This window comes from Dendrobates tinctorius, unplaced genomic scaffold (genome assembly GCF_039654945.1).
Source record: "Dendrobates tinctorius isolate UK_male_01 unplaced genomic scaffold, ASM3965494v1 ptg000102l, whole genome shotgun sequence".
Classification (NCBI taxonomy): Eukaryota; Metazoa; Chordata; class Amphibia; order Anura; family Dendrobatidae; genus Dendrobates; species Dendrobates tinctorius.
Genome location: NW_027361770.1, coordinates 33953171 through 33974045, shown reverse-complemented (window position 1 = coordinate 33974045; position 20875 = coordinate 33953171). Strand labels below are relative to the sequence as shown.

Below are 20875 nucleotides of genomic sequence, written 5' to 3'. Positions count from 1 at the left end.
CTGCGGATCCGCAGCAGTTTCTGCTGCGGTGTACAGTACCATAATATCCTATAGGAAATGGAAACCACAGTGCAGACGGTGCGGATTTGCTGCGGTTTCTAATACGCAGAAAGAATTGACATGTCATTCTTTTCTGTGGATTCCGCTGCGGTTTGCCATCTCCTCCATTGTAGAGATGATAAACCGCAGGGCAAAACCGCAGGCTAATCCACAGATAAACCTGTGGATTTTGCTAAATCCGCGCGGATTAATCCGCAGCAGAATCCGCAGCGTGTGCACGTACCCTTAATGCAGGAAAGCTTCCAGGAGCTCTCAACTGAGCAGATTAACCCCTACACTGCTAAAATAAATGTACAACATTTAATATAAATATGAAGTGATTCTAATCAGTGCAGGGGTAGGAGAAATCAGGCGATGCAGTCTTCTGGCTCCACTCTGTCGTGGTAAACTCGTGACACTGTGCAGCAATACAGTATATTGTCCTTTAAAATTCACCAGTGTTTTTTAAAATGGTTGTCATGAAGTCAACCCTTGTCTTTATTAACCCCATAGTAACAGAACCAATTTAGGCCTTTATGACCAAAACCCATTTTTCAAATCTGACTTGTCCCTTCTTGAGGTAATTGCTTATACATAACTCAGTGATCCTGAAGTTACTTTGTTCCTCACACGTCAAACGTTGTATTCGTGGTACATTTAGGTATACAGTATATGTTTTGCATTTATTTATGAAAATATCTGAAATTAAACGTATCCCACGAAAAAGTTATTTACCATATCTCTAACATGCATTGGCATAATATTTCAAACTTCATTTTATTTTATTAGGATGTTAAAACTTTAGCATCAAATGTTAATTTTTTTTCAACAAAGTTTAGAGAACCTATAAATTTTATGGCTCTACTTACCTTTGAAGAGATTTTAAAGGGCCTGTTCAGGGGCATTTGCCTCAGGTGTAGCCAGCACAGGGGCGCCATTGTTAATAAGCAATGTGGCAGTTATAACTAATAAGGGTAGACAGTATGGCAATTATAGCTAACAACAGTGGGCAGTGTGGCAGTTATAGCTAATAAGGTTGGACAGTGTGGAAGTTATAGCTATAGTTCAGAAGGGCAAAGAGTGGCAGTTATATTTCTTTAAGGAGGATGCAATATTTTATAGAAAAGGACAGTGTATAATCCAAGTACCATAAGAGAGTTTACAGATCATGTTTTGTGCAGGGATCAAAGTGAGGTGCAATAAATTATTCAGGCTCACAGCATAGGGCAAGCATTTATATTCAGGGACATTATAGTTTTATTTTTAAGGACAACATGTCGTGGTGTGCTGCAGAAAACAAGAGAATATGGAAGTCTACAGAGATGATCTGTGAATGTGAAAAGTCATCATGTTGTCTGGACAAGATGGAGAAGAAATTAAAGAGAGCAACTCAAATCAAAGAAGGTGTCACCTATAAAGGCACCTGAATGTAATTGTTGATTTGTAATACCGACTACATCTCATCAGTACTGTGTTTCTTGTATGGTTCACAGTCAGAAGATGGCTGTTAACATCTCCCAGAATCTTCTCATGATTTTTAAGGAAATATCAAGAGTAGTAGGCTCATTTGATACAATTGCATGACAGGCTGTCCTGTCATTGCAATTGATCACTGTACTAAGCTTGGTAATGTGTAACACCCCGTGGATGGCATTGGGGCGTCCTACGGGTCCTCAAACGCCAGCTCGGTGAGGAATCTTCCAACCTCGCTTCTCTCTCTGCCCATGGTTTAGAATCTTCTTCCGGATCAGTCTCTGACCTCCGTTCTTCCCGTTCCCGCAGCCTGGTTTCTGGCAGCCGCCAGAATTGTCCGTCATCTTCCCAGGAGTAGCGATCCCATTCAAATGACTCTCCAAAATCACATACTCCCCACAGCCGTCCAGGATGGGCTCGCTCCTGCTCCTTCCTCCATTTTCACTTAATGCGTCCGATGCCGTCGCAGACCAGAGTGCAAGAATGCTCCATGTTATCCACCACCGGCTGCTTCCGCAATGGCGCCGTCCAGTCCGCCACGTGGGTTTCTGCTTCCTGGCCCCTCCCAGGCCACAGCCGGCTCCAGCAGCTCCTCCTTTGCATCCTCAGTCTCCTCCCCTTCAGGGATCCGCTCCATAAGATGTAATTTCTTCTTCCTCCGCCGCGCCCAACGTAGGCGGACTCTGCTCACAAAGGGATGGGACCTAGGCACAAGACACCCTCTCCGCCAGCCAGGCTTTCATGCCATTTTGCTTGTAGGACACCCACGATGGGCGGAGCTATCATCAGCCTTTGCGCCATTTTTCTCCATAGCAGTATTCACAGCCGCCATCTTAACCATGCTGGGGGCTCCTCCGTTTTCTTGAAGCAAACGTTCTTTACCGTGCTCGCCACTTTGTAATGGGGGCTTTAACTCTTCAGCACCCAGGTGCCCCAAAACTATAATTTTGGAGTGTTTGCTGGTGTTAGAGTGGCATGTGTACAATTCTTCACCCACCTGCGGGACCGGAGCCTGATCAGGACGCAGTGTCCCTGTGGGATGTGAACTCACACAAATGTCCTCTGACTCATTGTTCTTTTTCTGTAACGTTTTATGAGGTACAAGTTCTTGCAGCACAGTTACAGTCCATCCGTTACCATAAAGCTTTAACATGCCATCTTCTGCACAATTCCTGATCTGATCCTGACACTTCCCATCCTGCACGTTGTCTGACCCAAAGGCCCGCAGAATCCTCTCGTTGGCCGTCACTGGACACTCCCCGTCTATGTTGCCCATCCTGGCAAAGGTACCAGACTGCCACTTGCATGGACCCTAGGTCCCTGTCAATTCCAGACTGTGTCCCCAGACGCTGCCCCGAGGCTCACTTCCTGGCCTCTCCCTGAGAGTGCTCCCCAGAAGTTCAACTTTTCCTTCAGATCAGCACTGACTGTCATGTCCTGCTTACTCCAAGCTACTGCTGCAACTGAACTGTCTCCTCCCACAGTCTAACCTATTTAACTATTGTTTAGCTTATTTAATCTACATCTCTATAGCTCTACAGCACCACCTATTGTCCTAATTACATATCTATACTGTTCCTACATAACTTTGCCATCACACAGTACATGTTATATAGATACAACAATTTAAAGGGAAAGACACATGACATACAGTACCCCTTAACAAATGTATTCATGTACAGATGGTGGTTCTGGTGCAGTATGTGTGTATGTACTAATGGTGGTTCTGGTGCTGGAGTAGATGAAAAATACAGAAGTGGTGACGTGTTTCTATTATACATTTTCTGTGATTGTTCCATTCCTGATTTTGACTTACAAGTACCGATGTAAACTACTGACGAAATATAGAACGTGTCAGCTTACAATGATCATATAGATTAGAACCAGGAAGGGGAGAGTTGTGTAAACATGAACATCTGGAAAATATTCTAGTTAATCAGGCAGAATGCTTCATGGGCTCTCTGCCCAATCATTAAGGAAATAAGAAGGGGGTTTGGCAATGCTGTGCTTCCCCGAACAGAAACTATAAGATGCAGACTTTTAACCCCTCTCTGCCATTAGACATACTATTCCATCCATGTGACCTGGGACTTGATTCCCATGGATGCAATAGTACGTCATTAGCGATCAGCTGCACACCCGTGGGGTGTGCGGCCAATCGCGGCTGGGTGTCAGCTGATTCTTACAGCTGACACCTGGCACTAAGTGCCAGGAGCAGTTATAATGACCGAAGGTCCGAATAAGATCCAATGGGTCACAAACCGAAACTGAGGCAGAAATCCCAAAAGAGTCTTTACTCAAACAGCAGATAAAGTAGAACTTAGTATATGGAAGAAACAGATTGAATACCCTTATACAGTACACTCACTCAGCCAGAGCTGAAATCACTATGCCAATCCAAGGTTCTCTGAAAAGTGTATTACACAGGGATTTGAAATAAATTTACCTATTAGAAAGGTCAAATCAGGTACTCAGAGAATAGGTGTAAATCGAATGTAGTGATATCAAGGGACCCCCTGGAATGGCACACTGAGTATAACCTATACAAACCTACAATAACAATACATATAAATATAATACAAAGGTCCTTAAGCGCTTCAACTAGGGATACCCGGGTATCTATGACTATGGTACCTTTAACCTGAGATGAGTCTCCTCTCAGGCATATAGATTGCATAGGCTGCAGCCAGTCCCAATCTTCGGCACCAATCAGTTGCAGCAACACAAGGTTCCTCGTCTTGTCGGCCGGTGCCGAGCCCAAACGCCGGGGACTTATAGTTCTGTAGCAGCACCTGCTCTTAGCAGCAGCAGGCAAACATCACAGGGTCCTAGTGGTCTCCTGGTGTAATCACAGTTCAACTTCTTACACGGTCAACGACTGCTCCTGGCACTTTAATCCCTGGAACACTGCGATCAAACAAGGGACTGACAGCCCCTCTGCTTTTGGATTGGAGACCCCGCAGCATGCCGCGGGGTCCCGATCGCTGCCATGGAGACCCGATGTCGTCATGACGACATCCGGGTCTCCAGAGCTGAAAGACTTCCTGTCATGCGCAGTGATGACCAGGAAGTCTCTCAGGTCAGTATAATAGAAACTGCAGAGCTGGCAGCTTCTATAGCATGCAGATCTGCATGCTATAGATGCGATCAGCCTGCATAAAATGAGTGTCCCATAGTGGGACAAAGTGTAAAAGATAGAATTAAATTTAAAAAATTAAAATAATTGTAAAAATATTTAAAAAAAATAATAAAAAATAATAATAAAAAATCAATATTTATTCCATCACTAAATAAATATTTATTTTTCAATAATTTTTTTATTACATTTTTAAATTTTTAACAGGAAAGGAAAGTAAGGGAAGGTGAGGGTTAGGAATAGGAAAGAAATCCCCCTGTAAAGACAGGGAGACCCCCAGATGGGGGATAGACAGGCAGACATACATAAGAGTACCATAGTTACGTCATAGATAGTGGTAATACACTTATTAATAAGACATATCAAGTTCCCTAATAAAAAAAACCTTTCATCGCCTATTTCTAAGCTAAAATTTTCACTACTTATTACCTTCCACTATAATTTTACGATATATATATAACACTAGGAATCTTTCTGGTATGGACTTGATACATATTCCTAAACAAGAAAACTGGTAGCTATAGGTGTATGGTTACTAAAAGTGGTACTAGGACTAGTTTGGAGGCAAAAAAAAAATGGTTCAATCCAAGACTACAAAGCGAAATACTATTCTTTATCCCTACTAAATACTAATCTGTTAAGTTATAATATACACAAATAGTTTACCCTGGAGTAAAGAAAAAAAAAAGAAGTAGCACTACTATTGATGTCCAAATCCTAGCAATATTCAAATATATTAATAACTCCTGGGGAAAGAAAAGGGAGAAAGGAGGACAAAAACCGCCACTATCATCTGAGGCCTTACAGTCTTTAAATGCTTTCATATAGGATTAAGGTCTGCTTTAGAACGTCTAGAGCAGGGTTCCCCAACTCCAGTCCTCAAGGCCCACCAACAGGTCATGTTTTCAGGATTTCCTTAGTATTGCCCAGGTGATAATTCCATCACCTGTCAAATACTGAGGAAATCCGGAAAACATGACCCGTTGGTGGGCCTTGAGGACTGGAGTTGGGGAACCCTGGTCTAGAGAGTTCAAGTAAATCTTCCGAAGATAATATTCCGATGTTTTTCAAAAACTCAACGCCTTCCTACGGTGAAGGGATGACAGTCATTTTTGCTGCAAATTTGACCTGGAGACTAGAATGTTGAATCCAATTATAGGGAATATCAGCACGACGGAGTTCCTTTGTTATAGTATGAAATGATTTTCTTTTCCTCCAGGTGTCCTTAGAGAGATCCTTATAAAAAGATAAGTGGCTGTATGGAGATGAGAGAAATAACGGATCTTTCGCAATATTCAGTAGCGTGTTTCTGACCCAGTTAGGATAGAATGAGTCGATGACATCTCTAGGAACGTCAGATGGAAGGGAAGGAGGTCTACGGACTCTAAAGGCTTTCTCAATCAGATTTCCTTTTTCAGTACAAGGAATAATTTGGTGAATCATTGAAGAAATGTAACTCTTTAATTGGAAGGTCGGGACTTTCTCTGGGATTCCTCTGATCTTGATATTGTTTTTCCTTTTAAAATCTTCGTATGTAGCCAAACTATTTCTAAAGGAGTCTATGTCTTTTTGAATTTTTTCTACGGATTCTGTAAGTGTAGATAAGTTCTAAGTTTCTCCCACACATGAAGTCTCGAACTTTGAGTAAGGAAAGTTATCTGTTTTGGAATCTTGAGGAGGAATGACTGAAGTTTTGGTGAATTTAAAATAAGAGTCCTCCAGGAAGAAAGACAGCACCTTTTGAAAGAGTTTTTTTAATAAAAACCTCCAATGTTTTACCATGCTTAAAGTCCGTATTTTGGTTCCAGAACCACATGCTGCTTCTGAATTTTTATCTGTGATGGAGTTTTCCCCTAGTATTTCTATGGATTTTATCAAAGCTTTTAAAATTTTAACCAAGAATACATCTGTAGGATGTCTATCAGAAGCAGGTAACATTAAAGATGTTATGGAGGTATTATAATTTTCCTTCATATGAGTAATATTAGCATTTCCTCCAGAATCAGTGTCAGAATTACCATCTCCCCCATCTTCTGAGAAAGAGTCTGAGGAATTGTACTTCTCAGAATCCGTGCCAGCAGACAAGTCACTGCCTCCAGATTAAGGTGGTTCCATCTCTAAAAAGTCCTCTGAGTTTATACTTTGCAAATCTTCCAATGAGTTATACGAGTTATAAGTATGGTCAGATAAATCCCCTGTGTTATTACTAGGTTTAGAGAAATCAAGATCGCAACCTTTTATCTCCTCTCCTTCCCATGGCCTATAAGAAATCTTCCCATTCTTCTTTGGGACAAACATTGGCGCATCGTATCTGAGTCTGCCGTCAACAGCTAACGTGGGTGAGAAGGGCCTACAGGGGTTATGCCGTATTGAGTTTGCAGTGTAGTCATCATATTTTTCTTCCCCCAACACTGCGTTGTCATATGGATGAGAGATATCCCCTATACCAAGGCTTGCACCGTTAGAAAGGTTATCTTCCCTTATCTGTTTAATATTGTCACCTCCACTTTGTCTCCATTGTATTGCAGTGCAGCTTCTTATCTCTGTTGCCCCGTTGTACAGACTGCCGCTTCCTCGGGGTTCCAGCTGACTCCTGTTGTCACTGGAGAGTCTGGAGCTTCATCTCCCGGGCACCTGTCTGCTCCTACCTCATCTAATGTATCCACCACCATGTCTCCCCAGCTCCTGTCTGTTCCTGACATCCCCAAAGTGTCCATCACTATGTGTGCTGGATTTGTGATTGCTCTAACTGCCGCTGAGAAATCTGCCACTGAATCCATCAATATTTTGATAATTCTTTTATCCGCTGCCCCCACCGCTGCTGAGCCATTCATCTCTGTAACATTCCAACTCCTGCTGTCTCCTATGGTTGTTATTGAATCCCTGGCCGCATCCCCTGGACCCCTGGCTGCTCCTGCAACCGCTGAGGTCACCATTGCCTCCCTTGAACTCCTGGCTGCTCCCACCTCCAACAGTGGATCCCCGCCGCATCTCCTGGCCTGTTGGCTGCTCCTGCAGCCGCTGAAAAAATCACCGCCATGTCCTCTGCGCTCCCGGCAGTCCCGCCTCCACCAAAGGATCCCCCGCCGCATCTCCCGACTCTCTGGCTGCCTCTGCAGCCGCCGAACAGGTCACCGCAGCCCTCCCCGGGCACCGACCTGCTCCTGCTGCTGCTGGCTTGAAAGGCGCTGACTCATCCTGTTGTCCTGCTTCCCTCACCGGCTCATCAGACATCGCCGCCTTCCCCGGGCCCCCTGCAAGCCGCGCTGCTCCAATCGACTTCCAGCTTGATGCTTCCCGCCCAGCAGTGGGCTTACCTCCGCTCCTGGCCGGCGTCAACCTCAGGGAAGACTCCACTTTAAACCCCGATCTTCCTGCCTTGCAGCTCCCCGCGGTCTCCAGATACTGTTGCCGATGTAACTCCTCAGATGCAGGAACAGCGGTCTGCAGATTTCTCCTTGTGGCTTCAGCTCGGGGAATACCCTGAGCCTGCCGAGTCATCACCTTCCCCCTCTCCTGGCAGGACGCTGTAACTGGATGCCGCGGCTTGTGTTGATCGGATCTAAGGGAAGGGAGGCCCACCTCGGATCTTTCCAGAGGGCTTCAGTGTCCATAAATTAAGTTTTTCTTCATTGGGTCTGGGTCTTCCCTCTCCTTCTTCACTCCAGGAATGTTCTAGCAGGTTTTTAAATCAAAAGTTCGGCTTTTTTGTATGCTTTTGCAAGCTTAAATAGGGGATTCGCAGGAGCTCCTGGTAAACAGGTCTGCTCCCTTCCCCTGAAACCACGCCCCCCAATAAATAAATATTTAAATAAAAAAAATCTAAACAATAAAAGTACACATATTTAGTATTGCTGCATCCATAATGACCCAACCTATGAAACTGTCCCATTAGTTAACCACTTTAGTAAACACCATAAAAAACAAGGCAAAAAAACAATGCTTTATCATTATACCGGGGAACAAAAAGTGGAATAACACACGATCTAAAAGATGGATATAAATTAAAGTGGTACCGCTGAAAATATCATCTTGTCCTGCAAAAAACAAGCCCCCTTACAGCATCATCAGTGAAAAAATAAAAAAGTTATAGCTCTCAGAATAAAGTGATGAAAAAATAATTATTTTTTATATAAAATAGCTTTTATTGTATAAAAGCGCCAAAACATAAAAAAGTATAAATGAGGTATCGCTGTCATCGTACTGACCGGAGGAATAAAACTGCTTTATCATTTTTACCACACGCAGAACGGTGTAAACGCCCCCAAAAGACATTCATGAACTGCTGGTTTTGTTCATTCTGCCTCCCAAAAATCGGAATAAAAAGCGATCAAAAATTGTCATGTGCCTGAAAATGGTACCAATAAAAACGTCAACTTGTCCCGCAAAAAACAAGACTTCACGCGACTCTGTGGACCAAAATATGGAAAAATTATAGCTCTCAAAATGTGGTGACGCAAAAACTATTTTTCTCTTAGTGTATGACAGCTGCCAAACATAAAAACCAGCTATAAATAGTAAATCAAACCCCCCTTTATGACCCCCATAGTTAGGGAAAAATAATAAAATAAAAAAAGTATTTATTTCCATTTTCCCATTAGGGTTAGGGATAAAGTTAGGGTTAGGGTTGGGGCTAAAGTTAGGGTTAGGGTTAAGGTTGGGGTTAGGGTTTGGATTACGGTTACGATTAGGGTTAGGGTTGGGATTAGAAATAGGGTTAGGATTAGGGTAGGGGTGTGTTAGGGTTAGGTTTGTGGTTAGGGTTATGGTTAGGGTTGGGATTAGGGTTAGGGGTGTGTTGGGGTTAGGGCTGTGGTTGGGGTTGGGTTTAGGGGCGTGTTGGGGATAGGGTTGTGGTTAGGGTTATGGTTGGAATTAGGGTTTGGGGTGTTTTGGGGTTAGGGTTGGAGTTAGAATTAGAGGATTGCCACTGTTTAGGCACATCAGGGGCTCTCTAAATGCGACATGGCGTCTGATCTCAATTCCAGCCATTTCTATGTTGAAAAAGTCAAACGACGCTCCTTCCCTTCCGAGCTCTGCCATGCGCCCAAACAGTGGTTTACCCCCAGATATAGGCTTTCAGCATACTCAGGACAAATTGCACAATAACTTTTGGAGTCCAATTTCTCCTGTTACCCTTGAAAAAAATAAAAAACTGGGGGTGAAAAGATCATTTTTGTGAAAAAAAAATGATTTTTATTTTTATTACTCTACATTATAAACTTCTGGGAAGCACTTGGGGGTTCAAAGTGCTCAAAACACATCTAGATAAGTTCCTTAGGAGGTCTACTTTCCAAAATGATGTCACTTGTGGGGGTTTTCACTGTTTAGGCACATCAAGGGCTTTCCAAACGAGACATGGCATCCGATCTCAATTCCAGACAATTTTGCATTGAAAAGTGAAGAGGCGCTCTTTCCCTTCCGAGCTCTGCCATGCACCCAAACAGTGGTTTACCTGCATATATGGGGTATTAGCGCACTCAGGACAATTTGTATAACAACTTTTGTGGTCCAATTTCTCCTGTTACCCTTGGTAAAATAAAACAAATTGGATCTGAAGTAAATTGTTTGTGAAAAAAGTTAAATGTTCATTTTTTTAAAACATTCCAAAAATTCCTGTGAGGCACCTGAATAAACTTATTGAATATGGTTTTGGCACCTTGATGTGTGCTGTTTTTAGAATGGTGTAACTTTTGGGTATTTTCTATCAATAGACCCCCCTCAAAGTGGCTTCAAATGTGATGTGGTCCCTAAAAAAGAAATGGTGTTGTAAAAATGGGAAATCGCTGGTCAATTTTTAACCCTTATAACTTCCTAACAAAAAAAAAATTTTGATTCCAAAATTGTGCTGATGTAAAGTAAACATGTGGGAAATGTTATTTATTAACTATTTTGTGTGACATACAGTATCTCTGTGATTTAAGGACATGAAAATTCAAAGTTGGAAAATTGCGAAATTTTAAAAATTTTTGCCAAATTTTCATTTTTTTCACAAATAAACGCAAGTCATATCAAATAAATTTTACCACTCATAAAGTACAATATGTCATGAGAACACAATGACAGAATCACCGGGATCCATGGAAGCGTTCCAAAGTCATTGCCTCACAAAGGAACAATGGTACGAATTGTAAAAATTGGCCCGGTCATTAACATGCAAACCACCCTTGGGGGTAAAGGAGTTAAACAAGATTTTTTCTCTTGCTAAAAATGATGTCTTATAGTTTTAAAAGTACATAATATAGAAAAAACTATAATGGAGTTGTTCAAAATAATGAAAATGAGGCACACTGGGAGCAATACTTATTCACCCGTCTAGTTTGCAGTGGCTCCAGTGCCATGTCTCCAACGCTTCTATTTACATTGACTGTAGATGGCACAGCCCGGATGCTAAGTGTTTTTTGCAGCTTGTCAGTGGTATATGGTTCAAGACCCTGATGCCAGTGCTTGGCTGCAGATGTCAAATTGGGCATTTGGGCTGTGACATCTGCAGCCATTATAAAAAGAAGGATCAGGGAATACCCCATTAGAGCTGCCAGGAGCTAGAAAGATGAGTATTTATATGTTTATTAAAGGGTTTGTCTGGACTAAAGGTTGGGGGCCGACAGCAGAATGTGATACATGGGGGCAGAATGTGATACACGGGGGCAGAATGTGAGACACAGGGGCAGAATTGACATGGGGCAGAATGTGAGACACGGGGGCAGAATGTGAGACACGGGGGCAGAATGGATATGGGGCAGAATGTGAGACATGAGGGCAGAATGTGAGACACGAGGGCAGAATGTGAAACATAGGGCCCTGGGATATATTTGGTTATCCCACCGCTGCCACCAATAGGTCTTGAACCAGGGTGTTTGGTTGTCCCTGCAGCGAGGGAAATATAACTACTCCCAGCTGCAGCCTGGCAATACTCTTATAAACCCATTCTGTCACTGCCAGCTTTGCCCAACAAGCCCAGGACATGGCGTCGCCACCAGCTCCTATTCCTATGATTAGTAACGGGTCAGGAGCCAACCCAATCAGTAGCGAATTTAGCCTCAGAGGACGTTAACGTACATTATAGAGCAAGGAGAAACGAAGCTAGTAATTTTATAGATTTTACTCCAAAAGGTAGGCAGTGTTTACAAAAGGTATGAAAGATATTACAAAATGAGACAATTGAAATATGTACAAACGAGTACAAAATAACAGGGATTAAAAGGAGAAAAACACTTACAGTTGCTTAAGTCATTTCATAGCAGACCATGTGGTGCGGGGGAGGGGTGATACATCACAGTGCATCACATAGCCTCTCTGTATCAGGGTTCCAGAGCAGACACTTGCAAAATGAGCTCCCACTATCTTATACCCCCGTGGCATCACTGAGGGGGCTGAGTTATGGAAGCACTCCTCTTTTCTCAGAGGGGCTAACATGTACTGAAAACTCATAAGTATCATATCTCGGGGAGGGAACCTCGTAGAGGGACGACCAAAGTATCACTTTCCCCAGCATGACGTTGGCGTTAATTTGAGCCTAAACATGAAGTACCTGTATGAACTGGTAAAGTAGGGATCCATTTCTTGGATTCCGCTGAAGCTGGAGTCTAGAAAACTACAGGGTGGGAAGCTCTATTGGAGCACATTTCAAATATGTAACTTTCATACTTATAACACCAACTGGGGTCAAGATATGCCCTTATATTTAGATCTTATATCAACTCTATCTTAGACAAAAGAGTACATTTCCTCAACTGCCTTCAGCCAGCTTAAGGCCATAAACTAGTATCATGTTAGGAGTCAGGTTCCTGCGTCTGCTCTGCAGGAATCCAGACCCTTACATTCTGCGGTCTCTTGCTCTTTATCTACCGCAGAGGAGATTGCCTTGCAGTAAATCTCTCCAGGGGCTAAGTCCCTCTGTCCTCCTACTGAGCATGCTCCTGAGACAGTTTCCCATTGGAGATAGGGAGTCATGTGCTCAGGTCCTGCTCCAGATCTCATTGGTCCTTCTCGGAGATCTGGAAGCTTCCGGAAGGTCCCGGCTGCTATAAAAAGCGCGCATGACCGTTCCACCATGCACTAGTATAGACTATACTGCTAAGTGTGAATGGTCACGGATGTATGATTCTGGTGACTGACTTATTATGAAACCCCTTCCCTCTGATATTACGCATGTGGTTAGAGAATTAGTTCAGTAGTCTGCGCCAGTCTGTGGCAAGCCTTATGCAAACGTGCACACCATACCTCTGCGCTACGTCCGACATAGCGCCTGCTTTGTAGCTGTGTCGTCCAGCGGCAGTGTCCTGCGCCGCGCTGCAGTTTCACCCCTTCTTGGCGTTCGCAGTAGCGACGCCGCACACACGGTAGGTCTACATGGACGCAGCCCCTCTGTCTTAGTTCCTGCTCCTGTGACCTTATACCGTGTGTGCATTTACCTGAGGCCTGTGACTCTAACAGGCTCAGCCTTTTTGTATGTTTTTGTTGCGGCGCCTCTGTGTGTGAACAGAGCCCGCTCTGCGCACATCGGATGAAGTTGAACCTGTGCGCATTATATCGCCATATTGCTCGTCTGCCATTACTCAGCAGTGGTTGTAACACCTACTGCACGGTGGACCCCGAGCGGCGAACGCACTTATTATTATTTTTATTTAGTGCGTTCCGCCGTTCCTAACATACGTTACACAGAATGTGGAGCAAGAAGGAGCTGGGAGGGGGTCGAAAAGCCCACAGCGTGTGTCTTGCCCAGACCTAATGGATGTAGCAGAGCTCAGTGTGTGACAATGAAAAGTTCTAGAAGGGTACTTTGAATGTAAGCATATTCGTGGTATCATTACAGTGAACATCAAGGTAGATGCTCAGTCACGCCCATCTAGGGTTAGTCTGGTTTGTGGAACAGTGGGGCCACAATCCTCGCTCATGCCATACAGTCTGGGGTTGAACATTACAACATGATAGTGCATGAAAATAGGATTTTAGAGAAGCAGAGTCTGTCAGATGCAAACATGGTTCGAGGTTCACTAATTTGTGAACAACAGCGTCTAAAGATTGTGAATAATTTTATAAAAATGTTCCTTAACATAAAATTGCATAGACATTGAAAATCTACCATCTACAGTAAAAAGAATGACATAAGGATTCAGAGATTCTTGAGAAATCCATGTACACAAAGGACAAGGCCAACATTGGATGCTCGTGATCGACAGGCCCTCAGGTGGCACTTTATTAAAAACAGGCATGATTCGGTTGTTCAAATCACTTCCATAAACCATTGTATGAATATATGTGGCGCCCCTGAAGCTCAGTCGCCACAGAGGTACTGCACCTTCTCCTAAGGTGTGGTGCCCCACCTTCCAGGTAAGGTGGGAACTCCTGACCACGCTCCAACACTCGCACCCCACACAATAGAGTAGTTCAGCAAAACCACATTGCGGCTCCTTGCTTAGAGAGAGGCAGAGCACCTTTGGTGGTTCCCTGCTCGGAACACTAAACGTGCTGGGAGGTGGGTGGAGTTGATGATACATAAAAGAGTGGGAAGGTTTAGGATTAGAGGTCAGTCTGACAGGAGATGAGAGAGGAAGGAAGCCACTCGGAGAGGAGTGGGGATCCCTGGAAGAGGGATGGAGGAAGGAATGCTGCAGCAGGCCTGAGTGACCCGGGTCTGCTGGCACGGGAAAGGAAAGAAGGAGAAAGACGTAGAACTGAAACCTGAACTTCCATAAGAAAGAGAGATTAGTACAGAACGAAGGAGAAAGAGAACAGAGAGGACGTGGGTTAGGAGAGAACCCTGCCTAGAAGTCCTAAGCGCAAGGCCGGGGACCGGTCCCCGAGGTTGTATGGACACTAATGGTTCTGCAGCAGACACCGGTGGAGTAGTGGGCTGTAAATGCACAACTCCCATCTAAGACTTGGGGGCACAACAGCAACACGGATAGAGAGCCGAGACTCAGGAGTAAGGAGTCTCCGAAGCAGGCTACAGCTGTCTGCCGTACAAGTAGAGTTCTTGGGAACATCTGATAGGAGGAACTTCAGTGTAACTCAGTACTAGGAGATCTTCACACCTAAAGGCGCTATAGAGGAGACGTTCAGAAAAGGCACATAAGTTGGCGGAGTGTTGGAAGGGAGCATTCCATCTTGCCTGGAGGTTGACTGGTTCCCTCACCCGGAGGACACGGTACGGAAGCGGGCACTACAGACTGTGAGTAAAGCTTTGGAACTACATGCCCTGGTGTCCTCCTTTCCTTCCTGTGTCCGCCAGCCTGGCACTGCTACATCCCCTGCCCTGGACACTACACCATCTAAGTGTCACTTCACCTACACTGCCCTGGGACAACAGCCCTGCCTGTGGAGGGCTATACCATCATTGCTGCACCACACCATCTGTCCCAGAGGACCTGTCTGCAGCGTCGGCCTAACACCACACTTGCCGAGCACCACAGGTGGCGTCACAAACTATTCATCTAATTGCATTCCCCGCCATTACTTGGGCGCCCAGGGCCACGGACCAGGTCACCGGCCCGGTACCAAGTAACCCCGCAGCCCTGGGAGAGCAACCCATATAATTTGCTGCTCATTCCACAAATGCAAGTTAATGCAAAGAATATCAACACAATCCAAAAGCTCTGCCATCTTTTCTGGGCCAAAGCTCATTTAAAATTGACTTGTGACGCTAGTCACAACCCACGGACTGGCCATGAGTCAGCGAAGTCAGAAGTTCCGGAGTCAATACCAAAAGAGAATGCAGTAAACCAAGGGAAAATATGAAGTCATAAGTCAGGTAACATGCTAGGGTCAGAATGCTAGAGAAATAGTGGATAAGCAAAGGGGCAATAACAATAGGGTAGTCAGAACACCGTCCAAAGGTCAGCAGCAGGATATAAGAAGCAAATGGGCAATAACAAACGGGTAACCCCAGGGTTACTCTTGAAGGTGGAGATGCCTGGTTCTCGCACCTCTCTGTGCTGCTATCAAAATCCTATGCAGCTCCCACCATGGAGGAAAGTGACAGGTATAACAAGGAGTAACACTGTCTGGACAAAGAGTGGAAAATCAAGCCTCAATCAAGCAACAGGCATACAGGATAAATATAAAGGGAAAATGGGTGCACAGTAATAAGGCAGAAAATCAAAACGAAAGAACTCCAAAAAATGGGAAGGAAGAGGTATTCACAACAAACCGCATACAACAATTACAGAACAACAAGAGCGACATTCCAGACCGCCTTCTCCAATGCAGCCAAGAAAAGAATGAAGAATCTATTGCTCGCATGGAGAGAAACCAGACTCAGGTTAATAGAAGAGTGTGGCTCCAATTAGCAGCACAGCCAATAGACCACAAGGAACTCTAAACCCTTTCCATGTCACAAAAAACCTGTTAACTCATAAATGACCGTGAAGATTTAAAGCGAACCTGTGTCCAGCTAATCACCGCAATCTTCTAACCTCAGATGTACCACAGGTCCTAGCAGAATGTGGCACATTCATGACATATTATCCCATTCAGGCAATGTCTGTTTCATTGAATCCATCACAACAGCATGGTTTTACAAAAGAAGAGTTTGGGTCATGAACCCATCACCAATAAAAAACATTTGGGGCATTATGAAATGAAAAATCTAGAAACGAAATCCCGGGACTTATAAAGGGAATCTGTCACCCTTTTTTTCGATTATGAGCTGCCGCCACTGACATCAGGGGCTTATCTACAGCATTCTGTAATGCTGTAGATAAGCCCCCGATGTAACCTGAAAGATAAAAGAGTTATATTATTCTCACCGGGGGGGGCGGTCCGGTCTTGGTCTGATGAGTGTTGCGGTCCGGCGCCTCCCATCTTCTAACGGTGACATCCTCTTCTTTCCTACCTTTCATGGCTCTGGCACAGGTGCACTGCTCTGCCCTGTTGAGGGCAGAGCAGAATACTGCAGTGCACAGGCGCCGGACCTCTCCTGGCGCCCGTGCGCAGTGCAGGACTCTGCTCTGCCCTCATCAGGGCAGAGCAGTGTGCCTGCGCAGGAGCCGCGACGAGAAGGAAAGAAGAGGACGGTATCGTATGAAGATGGGAGGCACCGGACGGGACAGCGACACCCATCGGACCGGACAGAACGCCGGGGTAAGTATAATCTAACTCTTTTTTTATCTTTCAGGTTACATCAGGGGCTTATCTACAGCATTACAGAATGCTGTAGCTAAGCCCCTGATATCAGTGGTGGCAGGTCATAGTCGAAAAAAAGGGTGACAGATTCCCTTTAAACAGCTAGAATCCTACATCGGACAAGAATGGGACAACATAACTTCCTCAAAACTCCAGCAATTGGCCACCTCCTTGGTTTACAGCTTGTTGTAGCAATGCTACAGTTATTTTTTTTAAATGAAATAGAAAAATAATTAATTTTCTACATCTGATCTGAGTTCAATGCTCTGCTATGAATAAAACATGGCTACAAGAGAGTTCCAAATGATTGCTTTCTTGTTTTCTTTACATTGTAAGAGTGTCTCAGCTTTTTTTTTCAGTTAGGGTTGTACACATATGGATATACAAGTACAGTACATATGTATATACAGTAGATAACAGAAAATACTAAAAAATAGAAAGTTCAGTCTGTGAAATTCATGTTTATGCTCAATGCTAAGTGTGCCAAACTGCTGAACTTACCTTACAGCGAGAAGCATTATTCTGGTGCTCAGTAGTTTGATCAGCTGTAGGTTTAGAAGTCGGGTCTTTATTTTTACTTGCTCTTATTCGTGCTAACTCATCACTTATATTATCACCATCAAGTTGACGCTCAAGTAATGCAATTTCAGGCTCTTTTATAACTTCAATGTTCTCTTCTTTATTTTCGGGGCTCTCACTGTTGTCTGTAGTATCTACCAATTGCTCTAAAAAAAAAATACATAGCTTTATATTTGCAATTTTGAACACTCATGGAATTTTCTAAAAATGAAGGATGTAGAAACTCAATTATATTTGCTCAGTTTCATAATAATTTCTCCATGGAGACATAATATCATGTGTATGCTACCAATGTGATGCCTTACCTGTATATTACACCATCTCCAACCCTGTAGCAACCTCAGCATCTCCCCCAAAAATTATTACAATAATGTCCTTCTTTATGTGAGTTTGACATGGTGCAAAAGCTTGAGATATATGATTCTAAATTGCAAAAGTTACATGTTGTGCTATCGCATTGAAGTTTTGTTTTAATCCACACCAAGATCTGCTTGTACACCAGAAAAAGAGATCTACAGCACCTTGAAAAATGAATCATGCCGCATGAACTTTTTCACATTGTTTCATGTTATACCCAGAAAATTAAATTTATTTTATTGGAATTTTATGTGCTATACTAACGCAAAGTAGCAAATATTTGTGAATTGCAAAGGAAATGATATATAGTTTTCTAATTATTTTGAAAATACAAATCTTAAAATTGTGATTTGCATTTTTTATTTAGCCCCCTGTAGACTGATAACCCTAAATAAAATCCTGAGTGACTACTTGAATCCAGAAGTCACATAATTGGTTAATTGAGTCCACCTGTGTGTAATTTATTCTCGGTATAACTACACCTGTTGTGTGAGAGACTCAGAATTTTGTGTGAGAACATTAGGGATCAAACAGCATCATGAAAACCAAGGAACACACCAGACAGGTCAGGGATAAAGTTATAGAGAAGAGTAAAGCAGGGTTAGATTACAAAAAAATAATTATCCAAGCTCTAAAGATCTCATGTAAAGATCTCATTCAATCCATCATCCAAAAATGGAAGGAGTATGGCACAACTGCAAAGCTACCAAGAAATGGTCATCCACTTATACTGACATCCCAAGCAAGGAAAGCACCAATTAGAGAAGCAGCCAAGAGGCCCATGGTCATCTGGAGACGCTGCAGGGATCCACAGCTCAGGTGGTAGAATCTGTCCACAGGGAAAATATTAGTCATATACTCCACAAATCTGGACCTTATGGATGAGTGGCAAGAAGAAAGCCATTTTTGAAAGCAAGCAAGAAGTCCCATTTTTGCAAAAAGTCCTGTAGGGGATACAACTGGCATGTGGATGAAAATAATCTGTTCAGATGAAAACAAAGTAGAACTTTTTGGGCTAAATGCAAAACGCTATGTGTGGCAGAAAACTAACACTGCACATCATCCTAAAAACACTATCCCCACTGTGAAACATTGAGAGGCAGCATCATGCTGTGGGAATGCTTTTCTTCAGCAGGGACAGGGAAGCTGGTCAGAGTTGATGGGAAGATGGATGGAGCTAAATAGGGGGCAATTTTGGAGGAAATAATGTTACATGCCGCAAAAGACTTGAGAATGGGGTGTAGTTTCACCATCCAGCAGGACAACGACACTAAACACATTGCCAGAGATCAGGGCCGTATTTGCCACTAGGCACTTGCGGGCACGTGTCTAGTGCACCAGGATGCAGGGGGGCGCCTGAGCACCGAGCAAGATTTTTCTTTTTTTTTAAGTCCGGTGTCCATCAGCCCATCTGCCCGCCCACGTCAGTCTTCCGGATTCCGGGCTGTCACTGATCTCGGCACTCAACTTAAAGGTATTTGTAAGGCGGTTAATTGTAGTACACGAAAAAAGACGTTTCGGTCAATGTGACCTTCTTCAGTTACGTGTGGTATATAGATTGTGTAGAGCTTATAGGCATCTATCAGAAAGGACGATGGTGCTTTAGGCATTGAGGAGAATGATCTCTCTAAGGTAATGAGCTTGTCAGTATATAGGAGAGGGGCAAACGTGCCTCCAGATGCGGTGTCCACGTTTGCCTCTCTCCTATATACTGACAAGCTCATTACCTTAGAGAGATCATTCTCCTCAATGCCTAAAGCACCATCGTCCTTTCTGATAGATGCCTATAAGCTCTACACAATCTATATACCACACGTAACTGAAGAAGGTCACATTGACCGAAACGTCTTTTTTTGTGTACTACAATAAACCGCCTTAACCTTAGCACCATCTTGAGTTGTGCTCACGGTGTTCTTTCTATACTGATCTCGGCACATCCTCCCTCCATCCTGTGTCCCTGTCCGTCTCAACTCCTCCTCCTCCCCAGCAGTGAAGGAGCTGCGGCTGCTATGAAGGGGAGTGTACGCGGCTCAGGCTGCAGCCTCCTCTCTTCGTGCATATTTTAGCCACGTCTTCCCAGCTGCTCGTCAGCTCCTCAGTGACAAACTTTCCCGGGTGTCATGCATGGCTGGACACAGCGCCTCCAGCAGGGCAGATTTAGATGACACGCGTGACCCTGGATACACCACCTCCAGTTGGGCGAATTTAAATAATAATAACGTGCAGATGGATGCGCCACCTCCAACAGGCGAATTTAGGTAATACACGTAACACGTAAATCTGGAAACCCCGCCTCCAGTAAGGCAAATTTAAACAATAAGGGAAAACCTGGGTAACAATAACAATGGTGGCCCTGCGATAGGGAACGGGGGACGTGGAGACCTCCTGCACTCCCCTGACTCTGTGTCTCTACACTCCTAACGTTCCCTAGGCCGGTTCTGCACCAGGCGCTGCTCAGGATACCTTTAAACCCTAGCTCACCCTGCACCTAAACCCTCACTAGGGAAATGGTCGGTGCGGAAACTAATCCCACCACTGCACTAAACACACATAAGGAAAAGTGACAAAACACGGGAAACACCACTTAGCTTTGCTCTGTTGCTTACGCTCCCAGCAACAGAGCCCACCACCTGCGTGCATCTTTTCCTCCGACCGGATCCAACACCATAGTGCAGCCTTGGAGCAACCAGAGTCCACCACCTGCATGCAGCTGTCCAGAGACAGAGTACAGCTTTTCTGCCAATGAGTACAGCATTTTGAGTCCAGCTTTCCAGCAACCAAGTCCAGCATCATGAGTGCAGCTCTACAACATAGCTGCCACTCCACCAAGCCATGCAAGAACTCCTTGCTGACACCATAGCTGCGACTCCACCAAGCCATGCCAGCCCTCCTTGCAGACACCATAGCTTACACTCCAGGACTCTCACTGAGCTGCCCGTGACTCTCCTTCAGCTCCATTCTTCACCCAGGCTTGCAAATGAGGACCAATCACCAACAGTGATTACCACACCTGTGACTCTTTTATAGCAGAGCCAGCAATCACACCTGTTTTATAATTACGTGCACAAAACTAAAGAAGCAGAGTGCAATGACGCTCACCACCACCGGGGGGCAAATTTAAAACAAAGACACCACAGTGCAATGATCCTAATGGCCACCGGGGGC

The 20875-nt window shown here is 44.2% G+C and overlaps 1 protein-coding gene across 3 annotated transcripts in view; it reads right to left on the bottom strand.

The window, feature by feature from the left end:
* Nucleotides 1–20875, bottom strand: part of LOC141099764 (NFX1-type zinc finger-containing protein 1-like) — a 229075-nt gene that overhangs the window by 54235 nt on the left and 153965 nt on the right. For all 3 annotated transcript variants that reach the window (XM_073587800.1, XM_073587801.1, XM_073587802.1), the window contains one exon: nucleotides 17276–17499. In XM_073587800.1, coding sequence (XP_073443901.1) covers nucleotides 17276–17499 — 224 coding nt within the window. The remainder of the gene's footprint in view (nucleotides 1–17275; nucleotides 17500–20875) is intronic.